The sequence below is a fragment of the Typopeltis vanoorti genome, chromosome 24 (genome assembly GCF_054136105.1).
Source record: "Typopeltis vanoorti isolate ZY-2024b chromosome 24, IOZ_Tvanoo_1.0, whole genome shotgun sequence".
NCBI lineage: Eukaryota > Metazoa > Arthropoda > Arachnida > Uropygi > Thelyphonidae > Typopeltis > Typopeltis vanoorti.
Genome location: NC_143572.1, coordinates 66,460,685 through 66,487,460, shown reverse-complemented (window position 1 = coordinate 66,487,460; position 26,776 = coordinate 66,460,685). Strand labels below are relative to the sequence as shown.

At 34.8% G+C, this 26,776-nt stretch overlaps 1 protein-coding gene across 1 annotated transcript in view; it reads right to left on the bottom strand.

The window, feature by feature from the left end:
- Positions 1-26,776, bottom strand: part of glu (structural maintenance of chromosomes 4-like protein gluon) — a 384,191-nt gene that overhangs the window by 245,146 nt on the left and 112,269 nt on the right. The window contains exons 8-9 of the mRNA XM_090413308.1: positions 23,071-23,211; positions 8,442-8,592 (exon numbers count right to left, since the gene is read on the bottom strand). Coding sequence (XP_090269434.1) covers positions 8,442-8,592; positions 23,071-23,211 — 292 coding nt within the window. The remainder of the gene's footprint in view (positions 1-8,441; positions 8,593-23,070; positions 23,212-26,776) is intronic.

Below are 26,776 nucleotides of genomic sequence, written 5' to 3'. Positions count from 1 at the left end.
ATAGGTGTCTTTCTAGTCAATGCAGGGAATGATCAGAAAGACCAGATACGACAGCACCTATTAACTTGCATTATATAACTCAACTAATCGGATTAAAAAGAAAACAGTAGAATTACTTAGATCAGTCACTTTCTGGCCTACAGACAATCAAAAAACTATTTCCATGCTACATTTGTTCTTGGAGAATTTACAGTTTGCATAAGATTCGTAAGCAGAACAAACAAACCATTTCAGCCAATAGTTGAAGGTATCGACAGCCCCAATTATCACCTAGTCAAGAAACTAGCATTGACACTCATTGAGGTCATTCCCCTTCCTATATAAAAACACACACAACACTTGTTAAACAAAATTAAAAACATCACACTTTGATAAAAGTGATTTATTAGGTGGTTTTGATCTATCTGCCCTTTTTACAAATATCACAATCATTGATAATTCTTCTTTTACAGGACAAATTCCCACCCTACATCACAGTGCTCTTTGCCCATATACTATGTTCTGATTATTTTGTGTGGCAACATACTTTTTACCTTTGCTGTTATTCCACCTTCTATAGCTAAGATTTATATGGAAGCTTTTGAGCAATGAGCTCTAGATTCCTTTACCATAAAACCCACATCTGGCTTAGCTATGCTGAGGATGTTTTCGTTAACTGGCTCCAAGGCCATCACACTTTAGACACTTCCTCAGCACCTGCATATGTCACAATTCACAACTGAAACTGAAATCCAGAACAAACTTCTATTTCTAGATAATACTCTTGTCAGATGTCTTCCTTTTCAATTCCTATTCAAAAAAAAAAAAAAGAAAAAAAAAGAAAGAAATATAAATGACACATAATATTTAAAAACTATGGGAAATCTGATCATTCTGATCATGCATTGAATACTCTACACGGAACTGACTAGAAAAGCACCCATTACATCAGGGATCTTCAACGCATGGCCCACCACCCATTTTTGAAAAAATAACTACTTAACATTAAAACGCGATTAAATAAAAAATAACTTCAATGAAGCCCAGCAGGTAACTAAGCTATACTGAGGTATTTAGAATTGTAAAACGCTTTCCAGATTCACAAGGAACACTGTGCATTTCATACTTTACATCAGGGTTTCTCAAACTTTGTCTACGACGGAACACTTCACAAATCCTGAAATGTTCATGGAACACCTTGGTTATTTTGTAATGTATTAATTAATAATTTAGCTTATTTTATTGTCAATTAATAATTGACAATTAATTGTTAATTAAACATCAATTAAACCATCATTAAATTAATTTGTGCTGATTTTCCTTGACATATCCCATTCTGATCACTAAAAATTTATATTATTATTATAAGTACTTATGAGTGAATGCAGACTTTTTCTCCTGTGTGCTGGTTTTGTAGGTTAGGTAAATATAAATAAAATAAATGAGTAAATCTAAGCATTAAGAAAAAACAATCATTTATTGTCAAATGTTAATTAGTAAAAACAAAACACATAAAAATAGTAAAACGTATATTGCAAATTAAGTTCTTAATGACTCCGATGTGATGTTTTTGGGTCTTTGAATTACAAATTCTTTTGATATCAGGCACAATATTGGAAAGTTGAATTCTCATATTTGGTGTAGCATCGAATCTGTTCCTGGACTTTGATTTGGTTGCAGCATAATATGAAAATCCTGCCTCGCATAAATATGTCATTGTAAAAGGAAGTAAAACAAAAATAGCTAGTTTTGACATGCTTGTCTAGAAATCATTTATTGGCAGTTCCTTATATTTTTGTTTTAAATCAGAGTCACTAATTAAGTCAATTAGATTTTCATAGTCACTTGCGGTGAAGCCTGCTGGCTTAGCTGTCACTGTAAATGGATTCAGAACCCAGGAATTGTCCTCACTGGATTTTGGAAAATATTGCAAAAGGATTGATTGCAAGTCATGCAAAGGTTCAAAAATTACGTTAGATACTTCTTCATATACTTTAGAATTTATTTCAGTCAAAAATTCATGCAAGGTGGGAAAACAATCAAAATTATTCTGTTCAACTGTAGAAATCCAGAATTGCAACTTCCTATCAAAAGATGCAATTTTATCTCTTGTATTAAAAATTGTAATATTCTTTCATTGTAATGATAAGTTAATTTCATTGCACTTTGTAAAAATATCTGCCAGATACGCAAGACTCATCAACCATGAGGAATTTCTTAATAATTCAATAAAATTTTGTCCTAAATTATGTGACATCAAGAAGACCATTAATTCACTATGAAGTTCAAAAAGCCTCAATAATGCTTTTCCTCTAGATAGCCATCTCACTTCAGTATGTAATAAAAGTGCATTATGTGCACTACCCATTTCATCGCACAAAATTTTAAATAACCTGGATTGAAGTGGTCGAGATTTTACATAGTTGATCATTTTTTCAGCTTCATCCAAAATAGTTTTTAAATATGAACGAATTCTTTTTTTGTTATTTGTGCTTGTCTATGCAAAACACAATGACTTTTGGTGGCTCTTAGCTACTCGCAGGATACGTGTTACAACTCCCTTCATCTTTCCTACCATTGCTTGAGCACCATCTGTACAAATATCATACACTTCTCCCAACCGATTTCCTGTTTTGTAATATAATTATTAATACAGTTGAATATATCTTCTGTGGTAGTTTTTCTTGTAGATATTCGCACATGAGTAAATCTTCAAAGTGCAATGAATATTCACTGCAGTCTAAGTTGATGAATTAGCTCTTTTTCTTCTATGTCAGCAGAAAGATCTTTGATGTGGCACGAAACAGCATCATTTGATAATTGTACTGCATCTATTTTTTTAGCAACCTGCTCGTTTAACATGCATGATACAATGTCTTCCACACAAGGCTTAATGAGCGTCTCACCAATTGTATAAGCTTCATCATGAAGTGCAATGCGGTAACTCACGTGAAAAGATGCCTCTGTTGCATTTTCAGTTGTAGCAATTGTAGCCATTTGAAGTTTAGATTTTTCTAGTGAGTCACGTCGTCTCTTAAAAAAATGTATATCTTTTCCTTTGTAATCAGTGTGTTTCGTTTTGAAGTGCTTACGAAATTTAGCTGGAGCGAAAGAACTGTTTACTAGTATTTTATTACATAAAACATCAGGAGCACGTGTACTGCCAATACACGTAAATCCATAATTTAAATAACTTTCATGGTACTTCCGTTTTGGTCTGTTCTTAGATGACTCTTGTTCTTTAATATTAGCTTTTGAAGAAACCACAGTTTGCAATTCCATATCTTCTCCAATCATACGAGTAGATGTGTCAGCAGAAGTATTTGCTCCTTCTTGTGTTAAAGTTCCTGTCTTTAAACAAGAATCCATGGGTAATTTTCAATAATATTCAAATTCCAATATTTTTCAGAGCTATAATAAAAACAAATAGAATTTTGTTGTAAAGGTAACTTTAGTATGAAAAACAATAAGATTATAAATAGGAAATGTCAAATGATATAAAAGTAAATGAATAATGCAAAATAGTAAAAAAAAAAGACTGTAACACACAAAAGTAAATATGCATTGTAACAATACTTGTAAGAAAAGTACTAAACCGTATCAAATAATGTAAAAGCAAGTGTAATAAGAATGATTTGATAAAATGTTCAGTAACAAAAATTAAACACTTCAAAATAAATCAGATATTAATTATAAAATTAGTTAAAAGAGTAAGAAGAATTCTTTTTTAAAAGTCACCTCGCCTACTCCCTATATACGGGAATAAAATGGCATTAGCTGATTTTTTTTTTTTCCCCAAGGGTCCAGTCCCAACAAATTTACTTGTAAATACCTTTCCAATTTTTTTTAAAGTTCATACATTTAACATAAGTATTAATAATTAATTATGGCATAATCATAAAGAGTATTAGTACACTCATGTATACGGTGTGGCATGTTGACAAATATAAATTACATTTAAATTAGTTATCAATCACTGGACTAATGAAATGTTGTAGCATGTCGTAGTTTATTCAGGCAAACATCATTAAATTAATTTGTGCTGATTTTCATTTACATATCCCATTCTGATCATGAAATATATTTATAATATTATTATAAGTACTTATGAGTAAATGCAGACTTTTTCTCCTGTGTGCTGGTAGTTTTCCCCTCCTTTTGTACATCCTGGAGATCTTTGTAGGCTTCAGGTGGATGATTCACTATCTGTTCCGTCACAAACACCTTCAATAAGAGATTTCTTAATACCAAAATTAAACAAAGTGCCTTGTCTTTTATTCATATCAGATTTTAACTCTGTATTCCTATTACTTTTAAAAAAATCACGGCACTCCGGTTTCAGAACAAGTACTTACACACTGCAATACAAACTTGCGAAGAAAGCATTTAGTAGTAATAGATTTGAGAACCAGATACAGACTACCTTGATCTTCAATTTCAGTGGAAAAATTTTCTTTATATCTCCTTGCTGATTGGTCACTGATATTTGCAACGCAGATGTTATTTCGTTCAGTTTTGAGAACACGCCGTCCATTGTTGTAATCGGCTTGCAGGCAATTTTTATGATCGGTCATAAACAGCAGTATTCTCTTTCCCAAATGTTGAAAGATTTTGATGTGTGAACATTAACGATAATTCATGAATATTTCCATGTTTAAAAATATGCTGCTTGGTCACTGACATTTGCTACACAGATGTCATTTCCTTCAATTTTGAGAACAGAAGATATGACACCAATTGTTGTATTGGGCTTGCAGGCAATTTTTATGACCCGTCATAAACAGCAACATTCCCTCTCCCAAATGTTGAAAGGTTTCGATGTGTGAAAATGAACGATACACAGATGTTATTAGGTGTTCTGGGTCTGAGCTTTTTGACATATTCACGAATATTATTCTCCTCAGAATATTTTTACTATAAAATATTTATTCATGAAAAATGCTTAGAAAACTAAAATGACAAATTTCAGAACTTCTCGCAGAACACCTATTCACCTTCCGCGGAACACAGTTTGAGAAACCCTGCTTTACATAATATCCTATAAAAATAAATATTAAATAGACATGCTTCTTCAGCCATCTACCAGCGCAATGCGGTACTTAAGTACTAGCACTAACATCGCAGTTAGATGGCTGAAGCAGAAGTTCATTCCAGTGAGCTATCTAATACCTTCCAGATACATCTCCAAGGTTCTCAATACTTCGTTATTTTCATATAAATACAAGAGGATCTCACCCACAGTCGATCAGTCAGTCGTGAACAGTGCTACATTTGTGTATAAGCGCACACAGGTTCATCGTGTCAGCCATAGCCTATTGTAGTTTTATATTGCCAGACTTTTTTCATTAGTGTGAGACATATTCAGCGGATAATAACCATTACATGACAATTTTGGATCATTTTTTGGGTTCACCTTTCATTAGTGTGGTCTACAAGTAAAAAGCGTAAATCGAGTCATTCTTGTCGGGTTATTAATTAAAAACAGATCAATTTGTACTTTTTTGTGCCGATTGGTGATAAGCCAGTGTGTTTAATTTGTCATGAGTCAGTGTCAATATCAAAAGCATACAATATAAAACGACACTATGAAACAAAGCACGAGTCCAATTTCAATCACCTTCAAGGGCAGCTTTGTGTGGACAAAATGAACCTTCTCCAAATTGATTTAAAATGCAAGCAGGATACGTTTAAAAGGCAGAGGGAAGAGAGCAAAGCATGTGTCAAAATAAGTTATGTAATAGCTGAAAAAATTGCTAAAAAAATCAAAAGCCTTCTTGGATGGCTAGTTTGTGAAAGAGTGTCTCATCGCTGCTGCAGATATTCTGTGCCCAAATAATAAGGAAGTGTTTAAGAAACCGAGTTTGTCTGGGATAACTGTAGCACGACGTGTTGAAGAACTTGCCAATGACATTGAAGGAACTTTAAAAAAAAAAATGGTCGTCCGAATTTACATCATATTCACTTGCTTTAGATGAGAGCACAGATGTGAAGGATACAATACAACTGGCTATCTTTGTGCATGGCGTTGATCAACAATTCAATGTGACAGAAGAACTGCTAACGCTCGTACCTATGAAGGGAACAACGAAAGGCACTGATATTCTTGAAGCTGCCAAGAAAACGCTCCAATGTTTCGAAGGGTTTGCTGCACTGCTACGGAAAGAACCGGAACAAGAAGGAAAAGATTTCGTCTGTTACCACTGTTTAATCCACCAGGAGAATTTTTGCGCGAAACTATTGGATTTCAGGATGTCAGGAAAGTAATTGTGACTGTCGTCAACATTATTAGGGCAAGAGGATTGAATCATCAATTCCAAGAGTTTCTGACCCAAAAGTGCGAAGCGGATCACAGCGATGTGGTTTATTATAGTGATGTGCGTTGGTTGAGCAGAGGGAAGGTTCTTAAAAGAGTCTTTGACTTAAGGAGCAAAATACAGCAGTTCATTCAAACCAAGGGGAATCCGATTACAGAATTTAACAATCTGAAGTGGATGATGGACTTTGCCTTTGTGACGACATCTCATTACATATGAATGACCTAAATACGCGGCTACAATCCAAAGATCAACTGGTGCACACCCTGTTTGATCACATCAAAGCTTTTGTGGCCAAGCTCAAACTTTGGGAGGCACAACTCGCAAAAAAGACTTAACTCATTTTCAGCTTCTCGCTGAGTCCAACTGTTCGTCTCTTGATGAATACATTATAAAATTAAGTTTTAAAAGAGGTATACCGTGAGTAGACATAGATATAAAATTAATTTTGTATCGATATGGCGCTTTTTGGAATCGTCAGTTATTGTTTAATTTGAGCTTGAAATGTACTGAAGATGCCTGTGACATGCGGACGAAAATTATACTATTAAATAATCTTTGTATGTAAGTTTTCAGTTATTAATTTTGTATCGTTACAAAATTAGCCGTGTTGAGAAGTGAGTTCGAAGAGAGATTTACTGATTTTTGTAACCAAGTCTTCTTTAGATTTATTTTCAATGCCATTCAGTGTCAATGCTGCCAAAATGCCAGGCTCAGTACAAATGGAGCTACTTGAACTACAAAACAACTCTTCTTTAAGAGAAAAATTATTCAATGTGCCTTGCTTACATTTTACAAAGACTACATTTCTGAGGACACATTCCCTAATCTTCACTGCCATGCTTTGAAGATGCGCGCTTAATTAGGAAGCACATACTTATGTTTGCAGTTCTTCTCCCGAATGAAGCATGTGAAGTCCAAGACAAGAACTCAGATTACGGACCAACATCTTGAGTATACTCTGCGCATAGCGACTTCCAACATTTCCTTGACCATCGACAAGCTGGTCAAGGAAAAACATTGCTAAGTTGCCCATTGGCATTGTAAAAAATCAATGTTTTCTTCATTAAATTATCTTTTTTCAAGTATTGATTATATTTACTTATCATGAACCCAACTCCTACCTATGCTCTTAAAGCTGAGTTTGTTTATTTTTATAGGATTTTATGTAAAGTATCAAATGTACAGCATTCCTTGTGAATCTGGAAAGCATCTTACAATTCTAAATACCACAGTATAGCTTAGTGGCCTGCGGGCTTCATTTAAATATTTAATGCCTGAAAGGTTGAAGACCCCTGATTTACATCATACCAAAACATGTACCATCTGAGGAAAACCTTCAGTTTTCATGCCATCTTTATCATCTCTGATTCCTTTTACAGTATTCTTTCCTCCATTTCTAAGCTTTTCAATAGCCTCCAGAACATTTTGCCAGTTTTCTGATATTTATCTTCTATATTCTTATTGAAGTCTTCCCATTAATTTTGTTTAGCTACTTTTGCACATAGCTTAGCTCTGCTACATTTTTAGCTGTATTTCTTTAGGGTATCTACCAACTTATTTGCCAGGAGCTTTTAGCATGCTTTCTTCTTGCCTGCAACTGCTTCTTTAACTTTTGTGTCCACATACAGTTCTTATATTTCTATCCTTGCAGACAACTTCACCACATGACTTGCTGAGCCTATCAATTTTTCTTCAGAGGTTACTGCTGCCTTGGTTGGCCAAGTGGTTAGTGTATCCGCATTCCAGCCAAGAGAATGAATGTTTGTGATTGTCCTACTAACTAATTACCATATGTACTGCTGTGACCTGGTGTAGTATGACCTTTGATGTCTTTGTGCTATAAAAAAAAAAAAAAAAAAATGAAATCAAATTAATCAGAGGTAACCAACAATATTCCAAAGTTTAATTCTTTTTTTTATTAAACTATTTCATTTTTTTTTCAATAATGTTTGTATAGCTGAGTCTACAATTCACTTGCTCAACCTTAATTCTTTTGAAAAATTTCTTTATATACAGTTCTTTTCGATGTGATATTCATTTTTATCCCACTTAAAACTAAGGGATGGTTACTTCAGATTATCTAACAGATGCAACTAAAGACTTAAAAAAAAAAACATGATTTTCTTTATCATCACCTTTACTCACTTTTTGTTGTTCTGTTTCCATAACTTTGACCAGCTTCTTTGATTTTGCTTTAGCATGTTTCATATTTTCTCGACATTGCACATCCTGTCGCTCAAGAGCTCCATACTGTTCTTTCTTTTCTTCAACAATTTTTGTAAGTGCCTCAAGCTTACTGCAAGATAACAAATTGAATTAACTTTATTTCAAAAATAATACCTTTTTTAACTTGCTCTGGAACAAATGAATATCCATTAATTAATGAACACTAGCGCGTGCACACGCACACACACACACACACACACAGAAACCTCAAAGCCTATAGCAAAAAAATGCTGTGTGTGTCTGTGTGTAGACTGATTTATTTCAATTATAAATTCAGCGAATAAAGTCTACTAGAAACAAGTCTCATGTTCCCCAGTTATTCAGTGAAATATCACTGAATAACTGGGGTGTATCATGGTATAGCTCAGGCTTTCAGGCTATAATCAATCAAATATTTCAGAGCTGTGCCAATGACCTTAATAAGCATGAATATTTTTTTTGATACTTAAAAAATAATCCAATTAAAGAGAAAGCAATAAAGTAAATGAAAAATTTCATATTGGTAGTCAATCAACAACTGACAAAAATAAACTAAGCATTTATTAGATTCAATAATTGTTAATGCTTCACAGCATTAACAATCGATTCTTGATATGTATCGTGTAAAGGTTGTAGCTCTTAGGATCCTCTAAGAGCACTGCAAAATTAGGTGGTTAAACCATTACTGATTTTAAACTGTAAAGAAGACAGTGGCAATGTAGCTCTGAAAAAATAACAGTGAAAAGAAAGTACGTTTTATAATTAGAAATACTGTTCCATTCATGTTAGATTTAGATAAGCAATTATATACTTACCAAGAAATTATATTCTTGTTTATTCCTTTATCCAAGTGTAAGCAACCCCACATCCAGCCTGTACCCAAAAAGGGAGACAAATTCAGCCATCTAATTATCATCCGTTGCTCTCACCTCAGTACTTTCCATAGTGATGGAGAAGATTATCAACAACTAGCTACTTCATTACCTGGAGACTCACCAGTTAATTAGCAATCCCCAATATGAATTCTGCCATTATCGTTCTACAGCTGACTTTCTAGCTAATTTCCCCTACCTTGGACTCAGTCCATGAAAGCTTTCAAGAAATTTTTGTTATTGCTCTCAATATTTCTAAGGCATCTGATCATGCCTGGCCTCCTGGACAAACTGCCATCTTATGGCCTCCCTTCTACACTCTGTGATTGGACTGCCAGCTTCTCCTCTGATTGTTCATTGTGTGTCATGGTGGATGGCTTCTTCTCATCAGAAAAAAAACTTCTTTTCCTTTACATTACTATTTCTCAAACTTCAGATATTCGCATACCCCTTCTTAAATTTTCATTATTACCAAATGCCCCCTAATTAAAAAATAAATCCATTCATTAAAAAATTAATTAATTAAAATGAATAAATTAATTTAAAATATTAATTAAAATTAAATATCTATTTTATTTGAATGGATATGTTCATGTAAACAAAAAATATGATTTATTTTTAAATTTTGGTTCTCTAGAGATGTCAGACAACACACTCTTATCAATTTCATTTAATCCAGATGCAATATCAACGTTTTCTTGTTGCTTACAGCTACTTGTATTTGCTATACTGCTCTCTTTTGGGGGTTTTATAAATTCAATCTTTAACCAGTGATCCATACGTAAGAATTTGAAAGCTAAAAAAAAATACTGTATTTACTCGAATATATCTCTTAACTTTTTTCCCAAAATTAAAGCTAAAAAATCGTGTTGCAAAATACGTGCGGGAATTTTCGGAAACTTAAGTTTTCAGAAAAAAACTGAAAATGGTGCGACTTACCAAGAAGCTCCTACTCGCTATCACTACTTTTGGCATCGAGAACAGTTTCTCGGTGTGCATCGTCAAAGTCATCTACCCAAATAGCGTCATCTTCTTTCCCATCATTTCAAGCAAAAATTACCAGTAATTTACAAGACTTGAGATACGTAGAGCAGCAAAGAACTGATTGGTGCGGGTAACAAAAGATCGTGCAAACCAAAGAAAATTAGCATTTCAACAGTTGAGTTGAAATGCTAATTCCCTTCAACCGAATTCCATAATATCTGAAACACATTCACTATATATTTCTTAGTTTTAACATGTTAATGACAGGGGTGGTGTCAAGCAAAACCATATGTTCCACCAGCAACATATGGTTTTGCTTGGTCGATAAAGCAGTTTCTGTTGGAGAGGGGATGTGACTCATTAGTTAGTGCTGTTTTATCCCGGTTGTCTCTAATTGCACTGTTTGTTGAAAAATATGACTCCTTTAATTATGCATAGCTGAAAATTGCCATATATCCCCTAACGACCTTTCACGTATCCCTGGGAATACGCGTACCACACCTTGAGAAACACTGCTTTACATCAATGACCTCCTTTCTCAGACTTCAAATATCTTATTCACTGCTTTGCTGATGATAGTTCGCTTCATTCCTCTTCAACATTCAATAAACCCTGTAGTACTCTAATGTTAGATGCCTGAAGATCTTCATAACCAGTGACTTGAATATTGACCTCCTCATCATCCTCAAATAGGGTTGAAGACAACTTTCAATGCTAAAAATACTCAAGCCTGCCTTATTACATGCAAGAAAAATCCTACCTAATTCCCTCTCATTTTTCATAATGTTCCAGTTTTCATAATGTTTCCTTTCAAGATCAATTTTCTCTTCATGGATAAACATCCAGTTTATCCTGGCAAAAACATATTACTCACATGGTCTCCTTATCCACTAAAAAAGCTTAGTGTTCTTTTCCATTCTAATTCATCTTGACTCCTAAACATTTTATAAGTCACAGATCTATCCAACTTTAGAGTACTCTTCCCACATTTGAGGTGGAGCACCCAAAACCTCTAAGAATTCTTGACGATATTCAAAAGAGGACAATTCACTTAATAAACGACCCTTCCCTCACAGACTCCCTTCAGTCACTTTATTATAGAGATGCTCTGTTTCAGTGCTGTGCCTGCTCTGTAGGTACTTTCATGGGCATTGCTCTTCTGGCTGCAACCATTCCTCCACTTTCCTCTAAGAACTAGAGCAGCCACCGGTCTACATCCATACACTGTCCAGCTTCAAATGCGTCAAACAAACTTCTTGTTAAATTCGTTCATTACAACCACCTCTATTTGGAACGATCTTCCCCCCCATACTGTTTCTGCCACTGAGTACAACTTCCCACTCTTTAAGAAATATATCAACAGGCTGCATTTTTCTCCTTAATAACATGCTCACACATGGCATTGTAATGTATATAGGTCTTGTGACATTTCATATGCATTAAGGGGAAAAAACTAAGCCAGACTAAGGAAGATACCAAGGGTGAATTAATGTAAGTTACATATTTCCCATACAGAAATAGTAAAACAGTGTATCACCTTATTCTGGATCAGAGATAGATGTAGAAAGATTTTTCACTTAGTTATGAAGTAAATTATACTTCCCAAGAAATTTTATTATTGTTTAATTGAAACCGGTCTGGGTAGTGACACCCGCCCCCTTAATGCAAGTCCCAAAAGTCACACATCTATGAAACTATGCTTTATATTAGGGGATACTAAGCAATTGATGTCAAGTTATCACGTCAATGATGTGATATAAAGGCTGATGTGAAGTCATCAGCCACTATATATATAATACAAGTGGCCTAGTCATGAAGACACTTCACAAAGAGCACACTTTTGCTTACACTTGGAAAAAGGATTACGCAATAATATAATTTCATGATAAGTATAATTTATTTGAATCTTATGAGTGAACAAGAACTTGATATGTTTATTGCAGAATATCAATGATAATGCAGATGCTGCTATGAGAAATCGTGGAGTAATAGGAAGGTGGTTCCTGACAACAAGAGGTATGAGACAAAGAGACCCAATATCCCCCAAACACTTTTATCATGCTATTAAAAAACAATGGGCATCACAAGGAAAATATAAGAGGAATTTCGATCCAAGGTACAAAAATAAATAATTTGTGATTTGCAGATGACACAACCATTACTGAAGAAGATGAAGAGAAACCAGAAAGAACAGTGTTGAAGTCAAGTGAAGAAGGAAACAGATATGGGTTGATAATAAATACTGAAAAAATTAAAACAATGATATTCAGAGATAAAAAGATGAAAAGCAAATAAAGGTCAACAGACATGAGCTGGATGAGATTAGGAACTTTGCATATCTAGAATGCAACATGATGCATGATTTAGACTGCAAAAAAAAAAAAAAAGTATCTCGAATAACAAAAGCAAAAGGAAATCCACAAGCAATGGACAAGTTATGAAAAAGTAAATCAGTGAACCTTGCCACAAAGCTGAGACTGCTGAAAACATGCATATTCACAAGTATTCTCTATGGCTGTGAGATGTGTACTGGTCAAAGATTTTGTGAAAAAATCATTGGATTCTGAAAGAATAGAAAGATTAAAACCTTGAAGTTTGGTACAATGGATAGTATAAACAGAGGATATAGAGGCTATGACAAGAGTGAGCAGATGATATGAAAGATTTGTGGAAAGAATTTTCAAGATTTGAGTTACTTGGTAACAGATTGAGAAAAATGGCAAAGAATGGTGAAAAGAGAATCAGACATTTATGGGCAATGATGATGATGATCATTTACTTCGCAATCAAGTGAAAAAACTTTCTATATTTAGATATAATTTTTCAGTTGTTGGTATGTGAGTTTTTTAAGTATTATTTCAAACTTCACTGTTATGTTATTATAGTGCTGCTAAGAGTTTAGTGTACATACAGTGCCTATATAATAGATTCATTATCAAAAGTGAGAAGTTTGTGGATAGTGAGAAGAATGACAAGATAGAATGTCATAAGAATTACAAAAGCAAGTGCTAGAGGTGTCAAAAGAGAGAAATAGTGAAGGAAGTGAACTAATGGCATCAATGTCAATATCATATTAAAAATTAGGATATTAAGAAAGAATTTAACATTGTTAGCAATGAGGAATGTGTTAGTAGAGCTAATCTCAGGTGTTATGGTCACTTAAATAGAATGTGATTCTTTAAAGATACTTGTGACATTAGGATTATAAAATATATACACGTTTACACAAGAATATTACAGACCATCTTCAGTGGCTACATAGGAATAGTTTTAAAAAAACAAGGTGGAATACGAAATTGATCATTCACAAATAGAATGAGCCGTGTGATGTCATATCGCTAAGTATTAAAAGAGTAAAAAAAAAAATTTTTTTTTTAATCAGAGTCATGATTAAATTAAAGATATTAATTCAGAAATTCATGTAATAATCTTAAATAACATTAGACTAATATAAAAAAATAAAAAAATAATGTGTTATCCTGATTAAGCTTTCCCAAATTTTTGATACAAATATACAGTCATTACGATTAAAGTTAGGATGTTGAAGTAAGGCATCCACACTTTCTTTAAATAAACATTCAAATTTATAGCGATATCTGTGTAGGAGGAGTCTTGGACCAAAGGATGTTGTGGCTTGTTTCTGTTCCGTGTTGAGTTAATTCAGATTTCTTGGGTTTGTTGTGTTGAATGGATGATTGATGCACTTGAATTCTTTTTTCTATAGAGCGTCCAGTTTTTCCAAAATAGGAAAGATTACAGTTACATGAAACTTGATACACACCAGGTAGAGACATAGTTGAGAGTTTATCTTTAGAAGAAGGAAAATGGGTGGATAATTTGTTAATAGGTGTATAAGTGGCTGTTAAATCGTATTTCTTCAGAATTCTTGAAATCGGTTCTGAAATCCCAGAAATGTAAGGAATTGGAACTTGACGTATTGAATCTTTGCTGTTTTGTGTTGGATTGTAAGAATCGAAAAGATGTTGTGTACTCTTTTTGGAGAAGCCATTTAGTTTCATGTGATGTTTGATAGTCGAAAGTTCTTTCTGTAATAAATGAGAAGTTGAAAATTGGTTTTGGCTCGTCGGATTTCTCAAAGAATCTGCCCATCATCCTTGTCAAAAAAGGAATCATAAAATGTTTAATCTGAAAAGTCAAAACTAATTGTTCAATTTCTCATTTATTACAGAAAGAACTTTCGACCATCAAACATCACATGAAACTAAATGGCTTCTCTGAAAAGAGTACACATCTTTTCGATTCTTACAATCCAACACAAAACAGCAAAGATTCAATACGTCGAGTTCCAGTTCCTTACATTTCCGGGATTTCAGAACCAATTTCAAGAATCTTGAAGAAATATGATTTAACATATTTCACCTATTAACCTATTAATGTTAATAGGTATATGCACCTATTAAGAAATTATCCACCCATTTTCCTCCTTCTAAAGATAAACGCTCAACTATGTCTCTACTTGGTGTGTATCAAGTTCAATGTAACTATAATCTTTCCTACTTTGGACAAACTGGACGCTCTATAGAAAAAAGAATTCAAGTGCATCAATCATCCATTCAACACAACAAACCCAAGAAATCTGGATTAGCTCAGCACGGAACAGAAACAAGCCACAACATCCTTTGGTCCTAGACTCTCCTCCTACATAGATGTCGCTATAAATTTGAATGTTTATCTAAAGAAAGTGTGGAGGCCTTATTTCAACGTCCTAACTTGAATCATAATGACTGTATATCTGTATCAAAAATTTGGGAAAGTTTAATCAGGATAACACATTAATTTTTTTTTTCCCTATATTAGTCTAATGTTATTTAAGATTATTACATGAATTTCTGAATTAATATCTTTAATTTAATCATGACTCTGATAAAAAAAAAAAAGTTTACTCTTTTAATACTTAGCGATATGACATCACACGGCTTGTTCTATTTGTGAATGATCAATTGTTTGTATTCCACCTTGTTTTTTAAAACTATTCCTATGCAGCCACTGAAGATGGTCTGTAATATTCAGACTGAAATATTTGGCAAATTAAATAATATTCTTGTGTAAATGTGTATATATTTTATAACTTAAATGGAATGGAAGATGAAAGATTAGAATAACAAGTGTTTTCTTTGCCAGGCTGGCAGGAAAAAGACCCAGAGGAAGACCAGGATGTAGTCTTTAACCAGAATTGGATAAAGGAAATGGCTACACCATAATACTGCTGGACTCTGCAAGGGCATTTGATAAAATACCGCATGGAAAACTATTACATAGATTGGAGCAGATGGGAATGGATATGGGGTTAGTGACATGGATGGGGGGGGGGGGGGGTGATGGATAGACAGAGAGTGGTGTAATGGTGGAGTACAATCAAGGCAAATGACGTTGACTAGTGGAGTACCCCAGAGCTCTGTTCTAGGACCACTACTCTTTAAACTGTACTTTAATATAGTAGATATGGGGATGCGGGGGAGAAATATTTGGTTGTTTGATGATGATGGAAAACTGGAGAGGGCACTAGTTGACAAAGGTAATAGATATCTTACAGAATGTCTTAAATAAATTGGCAGTGGGCAAAGGACAATAGTTGTCAATTTAATATTGTAAAATTGTAAAATGTAATGTAATGCACTTTGGGATAAAAGGGTTATATACTTTATATCATATTGATGGCACCAGATCACGGGAAATTGATGAGACTAGAGATCTGGGAATGATGGTGGATACAGATTTGAAATTCAGTGGACAAAGATTTGGCAAAATAGTTCAGAGGATTACTTGGATCTTGAAGAACACGAGAAGTAAAGATAGGTAGGATATTGTCCCTCTTTATAAGGCTATGATTCGGCCATATGCTGACTACTGTGCACAGCAGGGGCAAATATTCCAGGTGTGCTAGGTGTGCAGTGCTCATCCACAAAATATCAGTATCACCGATATTATATTCTTGCATTTATTCCCATTAAAGATTCTTGCATTTATTCCCCTAATTGTTTGCAGACTTTGCGTGATTCCTAAAATTAAACACAATATATTAATGCTTCATTGCCCTTTTCACGAGGATAAGGAAGCATTAGTGCTTCATGAAGAGCACACTTTATGACGTGTAAACATTGCGTCACATTTGCGTTAATAGCCCAGGTGTGCTTTCAAAATACATACACCTTTGAGCCCTTTGAAAAGATGTAAAGAGGGAACAGCAGGATAAATTCTTAGCGTTCTAGAATTTTTAAACTGCTCAGAAGGCAAGGCTGGGTGAGCTCAAAGACAATAGCACCTAGAGGTTATTGGTTATTGTGTCAACTAATCCAACTGAATGTCGTCACTTGTCATGAGTTGAGCGCTTTCTGTATCCAATAGCTGTATTACAAACAACTGTTACACATGTTTTCTGCAACTGAAAATTTGAAAGTGCATGTTAGGAGAAAAAAGCTAACTGTTTCTCTTGCTTGTCAGTATAGCATCTGTTGAAGATGTAAAGTTTTTTTAATGGTACAGAGACATTTTTATTTTATTCTAGTCTTTGTAAACAACAGACAGTAAAAAATTATCTATTACTGAATAAAAATGAATACTTCTGTGTATTATAAGATGTTGTTGATCTGCAACAAAATACCAGCATATGTGAGATTGATGAGACAGAAGAACTGCTGATACCAAAAAAAAAAACAAGAAACTAATGAATGTAGGATTCCTGAAAGTGTGCATAATTCCGATAATGATCGAATGTTATGTACAATGAGGATGGGCTGGCAATTTGGGATTTAGCCAACCAAATTGTATTCTTATTGGTTAAACCAAAATAAAAAATAAATAAAAAATGATGATGGTATTTATAGTTTACATTGAAAAACAATTATATTATTTAATTGCATCAATTGTTGAAAGATTCCTGCCAGGTTGGCAGGAAAACGACCCAGAGGAAGACCAAGATATAGGTGGATTGATACGGTACAAAGTGCCTTAGACGATAGAAATATAAGATCTGATAATGTTGGCGTCTTGACAAGTAACAGACTGATTTGGAGGAAAATTGTAGATAGGAAGTTAGTAATGATGTAATTTTTTCATGTAGTACTGTCATATCCTGTACACCCCTTGAGGGTACATGGCAGGAATTTGATGATGATGATGATGAATTGCATCAATAATTTAAAAATTTATCATCATCATCATCAAATTCCTGCCATGTACCCTCAAAGGGTGTACAGGATATGATAGTACTACATGAAAAATTTACGTGATTACTAACTTTCTGTCTACAATTTTCCTCCAGATCAGTCTGTTACTTGTCAAGACTCCAATATTACCAAATCTTATATTTCTATCGTCTAAGGCACTTTGTACTGTATCAATCCACCTATATCTTGGTCTTCCTCCGGGTCGTTTTCCTGGCAACCTGGCAGAGAACACTTGTTTTGACAATCTTTCCTCTCCCATTCTATTTAAGTGACCATACCATCTGAGATTAGCTCTGCTAACGCATTCCTGGATGCTGACAATGTCAAGATCTTTCCTAATATCCTTGTTTTTAACATGATATTGCCATTGATACCATCTGTTCATGCCTCTAATCTTTCTCAGGATTCTCATATCTGTGGTCTCTAGTTTTTGGTCAAGTGTTTTACTTCTGATCCAGCTCTCAGATCCATAAGATAAAACTGGTTTGAACACTGTCTTGTATATAGCTAATTTAATATTCCAACTAATTTCTCAATTATTCAATATGAATTTATTCAATTGACTTCCAACTATACCAACTTTATTGATTCTGTTGTCTATTTCCATATTTAATTTACCATATTCACTAAAAATCGTGCCTAAGTAGGTGAAATGTTTTACTTGTACCACAGGTTCTCCGTTCACAATGCAGTTCAACGATTCTGCCTATTTTCATTGTCTTTGTCATTTTATTGCTGACCTTCATACCATATCTATTACAACAGTTATTTAATTTAGTCAGAGAATCTTGCAGACTCGTAGCAGATTTATTGATAAGTATAACATCGTCCGCATAAAGCAAAGAGTTGACATTAACATCCATAATTTTGATATCATGTTCAATACCATGATATCAAAATGATATGCATCACTTTCCTTCATAATGTGATCCATATAGATAGTGAACAGAGAGGATAATGTACATCCTTGTCTCACCCCAGATTTAACATTAAACCATCTTCCTGTACTTCCTTCAATTCTAACTGCTGACTTACAACTCAAATAAAGACTTAAGTATTGCTTGATATAATGCCCCATTGACACCATATAACTGTTGCATATTGAATAGCTTCTCTCTTGGCACCTTATCATATGCCTTTTCCAGACCTACAAAACTCAAATAAAGATCTTTGTTATATTCCCATGATTTCTCAACTATTTCTCGTAAAGTGAAGATCTGATTCTGACAACCTCTATTTGGCCAGAATCCAGCTTGTTCTTCACCAAGCTTTTCTTCTACAATTCTTCTCAACCGTTTCTCAAGTTTACCTGCATATATCTTACTAGTAACACTCAGTAGAGAAATATTACTGTAATTCTCACATTCAGCTTTATTTCCCTTTTTATATATGGGTACTATTGAGAGCTCTACTCAAATCATTGGGAATTCGTCCCTCTGTCCAAGCCTTCTGAACTATGCAATGCAGCCACTGCAAGATTTTTATGCCACCATACTTCAGCATTTGTGGTCGAATATCATCTACTCCTGCTGCCTTTCCACATTTTAAGCCTTTGATGGCTTTTTCTACTTCAAGTATGGATATGTATTCCTGACTGTATGCCTGTTGAGTGTTTTTTTACCACTGTGCTATCACTGCTTGTTTCATTTAGCAATTTCTCGAAGTAATTACTGCACACTTCAAGGATATCTTTTTCTCCCGTTTTCATGTCACCTTTATCATCTCTAATATCTTTTATAGCACTCTTTCCTCCATTTCTAAGTTTGTTCAACAACCTCCAGAATAACTTACCACCTTCTTGATATTTATTTTCTATGTTCTTGCCAAAGTCTTCCCATGACTTTTGTTTAGCTAGTTTTATATAATGTTTAGCATTCTTACATTTGTCTCTGTATTCTCTAAGAGCAAAAGCTGACTTATTTGCCAGGAACTTTTGATATGCTTTCTTCTTTTCCTTCACTGCCTCTTTAACTTCCTGTGTCCACCATGGAGTTCTGATTTTTCTATCCTTGCAGACAACCTCACCACATGCCTCTCTGGCTGAATCAATAGGTTTTCTTCAAGCCTTGCCACTGAATCTCTAAAGTTTGGTTCCTGTTCTCAACATCTTTCATTTTTTCTTCAATAATCTTTGTGTATTTTAATCTACAGTTCACATCTGAGAGCTGCTCAACTTTAATTCACTTTAAAACTTTCTTACATGTTATTCTTTTCAATATGAAATTCAATTTTAACCTGCTCAAGACTAAATAGTGATCACTTCCAATTTCAAATCCTCTGTACACTCTGGTGTCCTGCACAAGGGAGAAAACATCACTATCAACAATAGCATAGTCAATGAGACTTTTCTTATTTCTTGCCTCTTCTCTTCATGTGAATTTGTGCACATTTTTATGTTGGAACATAGTGTTAGTAATAACCAGTCCATGTCCTGAGCAGAAATCCAACAGATATTTGCCATTATTATTAGCTTTGCTCTTTTCTCCAAATTTTCTCAAAATATTTTTGTATGTCTCACAATCATTTCCTACTCTGCTATTTAGATCCCCAACAAGGACCAACTTTTCCTTTTTCATTGTGTCAGTTGCTTTTTCTAAATCCTCAAAAAATTCCTCCATTTCTACCTTAGTAGAACCTTCTGTGGGACCATAGGCACAAATAAGTCTCATTGTCCAGTTTCCCATTCTGATATTTGCCCACATCACTCTACTTGAGACTGACTGGCATTCAAAAAGATTAGCCTCGTGTTTAGTGTTGAATACAATGGCTATTCCTTCTTTTCCTTGATTGCCATTGCCTGAATATAACATTTTGTATTTATTGCTCAGAAATATCTCAGCAGTTTTTGTCTTTTTTGTTTCAGTCACCCCTATTATGTCGATCTAATTCTTCAGCTAGCTCCATTTCTTTGCCATTCAGGCTTCTTATGTTGATAGTACCGATCTTTAACTCTGATGATGTTGAGTTTGGGTGTTTTTTCAGACTTGTTCCAGTAGCTGACTTTTTGCTGTTCACCCTGGTTCCCTGGTGAAAACAACGGGGGCCTTGTTTAACTAGGCAACGCCCCAGCTGGCATGAAATTTTGTTATGTTGTACCATCATTTTGTAATTTGGTTTAAGCCAATAAGAATTACAATTTGGTCGGCTAAATCCCAAATTGTCAGCTCATCCTCGTTCGTTGAGTATCCAGGTAGATACCCAACAGGGTGCACCACGAGAAGGTGAGGATTGGACATTAGGTCAGAAGCCCTGGTCGGTTCTCTGCATTCCTTTAAAGCTAAGTGGAGGTCTCATCTCAGTTATACAGCTTTGACCCTTAAAAAATATAAAAAAATTTAAAAAAAAGTTAAAAATTTAAAATTTAATTGATGTAATTATTTGTCTCCAAGCCCCCTCACAGGAAAATTTACTGCAAGCAACCTTGCATATGGTCAAATTGATGTGAAATGTTTAGTGCGGGTTGCGTACATAGCCCACACGATAGAACACCCGACCGAAATGGCCATGTGACGCCACTGGTGCACAGATTTGGTCACCTGTTTTTCTGGTGGAGCAGAAGGTAATGGAGAGGATTCTGAGTGACTAAGCTTGTGACTGGTCTATCGAATGTTCCCTATGAGGACATATGAATGGTGTGTGGGTTGAAGAGTTCAGCTGACAGTCAGAGGAGATGGGATATGATAAAAACTTATGAGTTACTAAAGGGATTCTATAAGATTGACACAAAATAATACATAGGGAGTAGGGGGGAAAACAAGTGGTCGCATTTGGAAGCTGTCTAAAAGTGTGTTTAGCATGGGCATACAGACAAGGTTCTTTACTTGGAGAGAGGTGAATGAGTGGAATGGATTGGCAGAGGTGGTTGTGAGTGCCTCTACACTGAATAAGTTTAAGGAGATGCATGATAAGCATGTTAATGGATAGTGTGGATCTCCTGCAATGAGTCTTTTGACTCCATGGAGTATCCATATAAATAATAATATTTATATATATGTAACTTATTACATAAATTACAAATATTACATAAATATTTATGTAACTTATGAGAAAGAAAAAAATATTTGCAATAATTTTCCCTTACATACACTGCTTGGAAAGAAGTGAATGGATACCTCCATGGGTAAGGTGCATCACACCATATAATGAGTCCAGTGCTTGCAGCCAGTATAAATTGTAGGAATATGATGCTCCCAAGTCAGCGTAACTGTGTACAGGTGAAATGGCTGCAAGAAGGGAACTGACAGAGTTTGAAACAGGCATTGTGATAGGATGCAATGTTGCACACCCATCTGTTCAGTCAATTGTTGACAAATTGGGCCATCCCAGGTCAACAATCAGTGATACCATTCCGCGATGAAAATGCAAGGAGTCAACTGCAAATGGCTACATACAGGATAATATGTAAAAACCACCATTCATCTGGTGACATGTTGAATGCAGAGCTCTGGTGATAGACTGGAACATGAATCTGCACAAAAACATTCAGAACCAAGGCTCACATCATGAGTTTCCATGATAGGACCACAATTTACAAGCCCCACATTACCGAACCAACATTCAGCACCATCTTCAGTAGTGCAAAGAGTGTGTACAGTGGAATGGCACCATCTTCAGTAGTGCAAAGAGTGTGTACAGTGGAATGTGGAAGCTTGGAAAGCGGCGTTATGGAGTGACAAATCATGTTACACTGTCTACTGAGCAGGTGGATAGGCATGGGTGTGGTTGATGCCTGGTGAACGTCTTTTACTAGAGTGTGTAACCCGAACTATGAAATTCAGAGGTGGTGGTGGTGTGATGGTATGGGTCCTGTTTTTCCTGGTTTGGCCTCAGACCTCTGTTTGTTGGTGCCATGAACATTGAACTGCAAGAGGTATCTGAACATTTTGGATAAAGCAATACTTCCTATTTTGTGGCATTTCTATGGAATCCATTGTTTCTTTCACCAAGGCAATGCACCATGTCATAAGGCTGCTGTTGCAACTGTGTGGTTTGTGGACATGAACATCACCTAACTTGACTGGGCTCCATAGCGCTCTGATCTCAACTATATCAAACATCTGTGGGTTGAATTGGAGCATCAAGTAAAGTCAAGGGACATACCCCACAACAGTCTTCGACCTCATTACATGCCAACACGAATCAAAAATTCCCACTAATTGCTATCGTATCCTTGTAGAAAATATGTCCCATAGGATTGCTGCAGTAATTGCAGCAAAAGGAGGTCTTACATCTTATTAAGGTGGGCATCATGGCTGCTTGTTCCTCACACTATGGTGTATGTTGACCTCTTTCCAAGTAGTATACTGTTTATATGTGGCCCTAGTCTATCTGAGTGATAGCAAGCTTATGTATGAGGGTGTGCTGAAAAGTTGTGATAATCACTATGAAGGAATTGAGGTTGAATTATGTCTTGTGTGTTTAAAAAATTTTCAGCACCCCCCCCCCCCCAAATATCCTTGGGTACATATAAATTGCACTGGTATATAATGTCCTATAAAAGGAATTGAAATATGTGAACAAACATACTCTGAAATCTTTTTATATTCCTTTTGCTTTTCATTTTCTTCTTTCTTGAATGACTCCAATTCTTCAAGTACCCCTTTCATTTCTTCTGTAATTTCGTTTTTTCTTAGGAGTGCTCGTTCTTCTTCAAGTTTTGCATCGTGTCTAAAAATATTTATGAAAATAACATGAAAATGTGTTTAGACATGCATTACTATTACCAATTTAATAAATACTGATAATCAAATAAGTATTTTTATAAATAATGAGGAGACCAGACAGTTTAAGATTTGACAAATATCTGCAGCATAAGCTGCTCAGAAAATTTAAGGAACAAATACTACTTGTAACTATGGTAAAATTAGATTTACTACTTAATTAACAAACTACAGTTAACTCTCACTTTTTATATTCTTTTGATTTTCCTTTTCTTCTTTCCTAAATAACTCCAATTCAACTGTGGTCTCTACAACACATAAAGATCACAGGAAAAACTACAGGATTTAGGTTAGGCTCCTTGGTAGATTGTTATAGTGAGCAAAGTTTAGTCAATAAATATGAAATGAATATCACTCTGTGTGGAATTATGTTTAATTGGAATTATGTATAAAACATGGTGTGGCACCATGTTTAATTGCAAAATACATTGGAAGGTTTCAAAAGGTTTGCCTTTTTCTGCATACATTTCTTTCTCTGTTTGTCATTTAACATCAAATGAAAGGAGAAATATAAAGTAACAGATTCTTTACTAGGCCAGCTACATACAGAATTCCACCCAATTCTTCTCTAAATACTAGTATCACAAGTGATTTCAAATAAATAACACTTTCTGACTCCCTTCATGCAGTAAGATTATTCATTCCTGGCCTAGAAGAATCTGAAGTGTTACCACAAAGTTCACTGTAATATATTATTTAGTGGTCAACATACAGAATATCCATTTTAAAGCTGTACTTGAAAGAAGTGTTATCTGAATGTTTTGAGTGCTAGTTACTTTAGTGTTAAATGCAAAGTTTTATTAAATAAAGACACTGGTTTCCATAAATTAAGGAACAAAAAAGAAAACTCATAATAATTCAAACTGTATGATGAATTTTTATGCAATATTATAAATAAGCAGTTTAATTCAGTAACAAATGGGTACATGAAGACAATAGTTTTTTTTAAAAAAAAAAAAAAGAGGCCAAAAAGATCATCAAAATGCATCAATAAGCAACATGGTCACTGATCACACCAGTTTCATACTGCTTACAATAGTGTCAAAGACCTCAGTTGGTAATAACAATTGCTCTTGCAAAGCTCTATTAAGTCCCTCAAAGTTTTGGGGAGGGGATTAAGATCAGCAAGATATCACCCAGACAAGCTCAACAGGATTAAGGTCAGGAGACCCAGCTGGCCAGTCCATAGATACAATAGTCTCTTCTTGAAGATATACATCCATGAGTTTTGCTTGATAAGGATGAGCCTGGAAGTAGAAGCAGATAAAAAATGCTTCTGTAGCGAAGGTCAGATCATAGCTGATTCAGGGTAGCACTCATGTTTTGACAAGCAGATAATCAGAGATATCGGTAACTTATTGCAGTTGTAGTAGTGACCTTCCTTCACTGTATATCCAGGATGATGTTTGGGACTACTGGAATTAGTTCCACAGTCTGTGAGCCACAGAACATCTCACATGCAACTATCTGGCTACCTCCTCTAACTTTAGCTGGTCTCTAGTCTTATGATGGCTCGCCAACTTGAATTCATCAGTTAAAGGATGTCTTGCAGCCATATCCAAGAATTTTGCGATCACTAAATGTCTTGTTCTTATTCCAGAGATTAAATGAAAAACCACTCAAAACACCCACTTTTGTGCTGTGACTCATTTGCATATGTATCTGACTTTCATATGCTCCACCCTCCAAGTTATCATGATTTTTATCTTTGTTCTTTAATTTATGGAAACCAGTGTAGTTTATAAAAAGTACTGCACAACTAGTTTGAAAGAGCCCAAATATGTGCCACTCCCTTATCGTTTGGGGAGGGGACTGAGATCAGTTATTTTTCAGTTAATTTCTTCCTCGATAGCAACTTCCCACATCCCTTTTTTTATCCTAACAATGTTGTCATTCAATTCTTGCATAATTTCTTCAGTCATTCATCCATGTTCCTGTTCTGAATTTTTCAAATATTAAAGGCACCAAGCCTTATAAATTTCCTATCCAACACCAGACCCATATTCCACTCCAAGTTGTACGTATCATAAACTGTCTACGTTATTTCCTGACCACTTTGTAATATACAATAAATCACAATGTGTCTTTTCTTTACCACTATATGAAGCAGTAGTAAAGAAAAGCCAATAAGGAACTAAACTACATAGTTTCAGCCCCTTTCGATGTGATTACTTTCTCCAACTGTATAAGGATATCAGTTCACTTGATATGTGATGTGACTGCATTAAGTTCAAGACTGTAATGAAAACACTATAAGTGTTTTCATTACACACTGCCTTAGATGTATTCAGGTTGAACAGAAACGATGAATTTTTAATTCTTTGATTCTGACAGTTTCCAAATAAACCCTATAAACATCCAAATGCCTATAACAATGCTAATTTGCTGCATACTTGCCCATCACAATAATGAATGAATGATCTTTACAAATTCTAACATATCCCTCTTTCTTCTCTAAACAACCATTATGCTATGTAGAGGCATAAAATGGATTGGAAAAATTTCCATGTTTGTTTTCTAGAACAGGATTTCTGGATTGTCTCAACCTTGACCAATCCATGTAAACCTATCATAACAGATTTACAACCTTTCATGGATGAGAATCATAATTTAAAAAAGCATATTAAATTTTTTTCCTTTCAAATTTAGGCCAGGTAGCTTGTTTTGATCTTCATCTAGCATTTCATTCATCAAATTTAGTTTGCAATCTTCCTCTTTATGAATATTCTTTCATATGGTATTCTTTTTAAATGATCATTCATCATCATCATCATCATCAAATTCCTGCCATGTACCCTCAAGGGGTGTACAGGATATGACAGTACTACATGAAAAAATTACATCATTACTAACTTCCTATCTACAATTTTCCTCCAAATCAGTCTGTTACTTGTCAAGACTCCAACATTATCAGATCTTATATTTCTATCATCTAAGGCACTTTGTACCGTATCAATCCACCTATATCTTGGTCTTCCTCTGGGTCGTTTTCCTGCAAACCTGGCAGAGAACACTTGTTTTGCTAATCTTTCCTCTCCCATTCTATTTAAGTGACCATACCATCTGAGATTAGCTCTGCTAACGCATTCCTGGATGCTGACAATGTCAAGTTCTTTCCTAATATCCTCATTTTTAATATGATATTGCCATTGATGCCATCTGTTCACGCCTCTAATCTTTCTCAGGACTCTCATATCTGCGGTCTCTAGTCTTTGGTCAAGTGTTTTACTTCTGACCCAGCTCTCAGATCCATAAGTTAAAATTGGTTTGAACACAGTCTTGTATACAGCTAATTTAGTGTTCCGACTAATTTCTTTCTTATTCCATATGAACTTATTCAATTGACTTCCCACGATACCAGCTTTGCTGATTCTGTTGTCTATTTCTATATTTAGTTTACCATCTTCAGCAAAAATTGTGCCTAAGTAGCTGAAATGTTTTACTTGTTCCACAGGTTCTCCATTCACAACACAGTTGACATTTTCAATGATTCTGCCTATTTTCATTGTCTT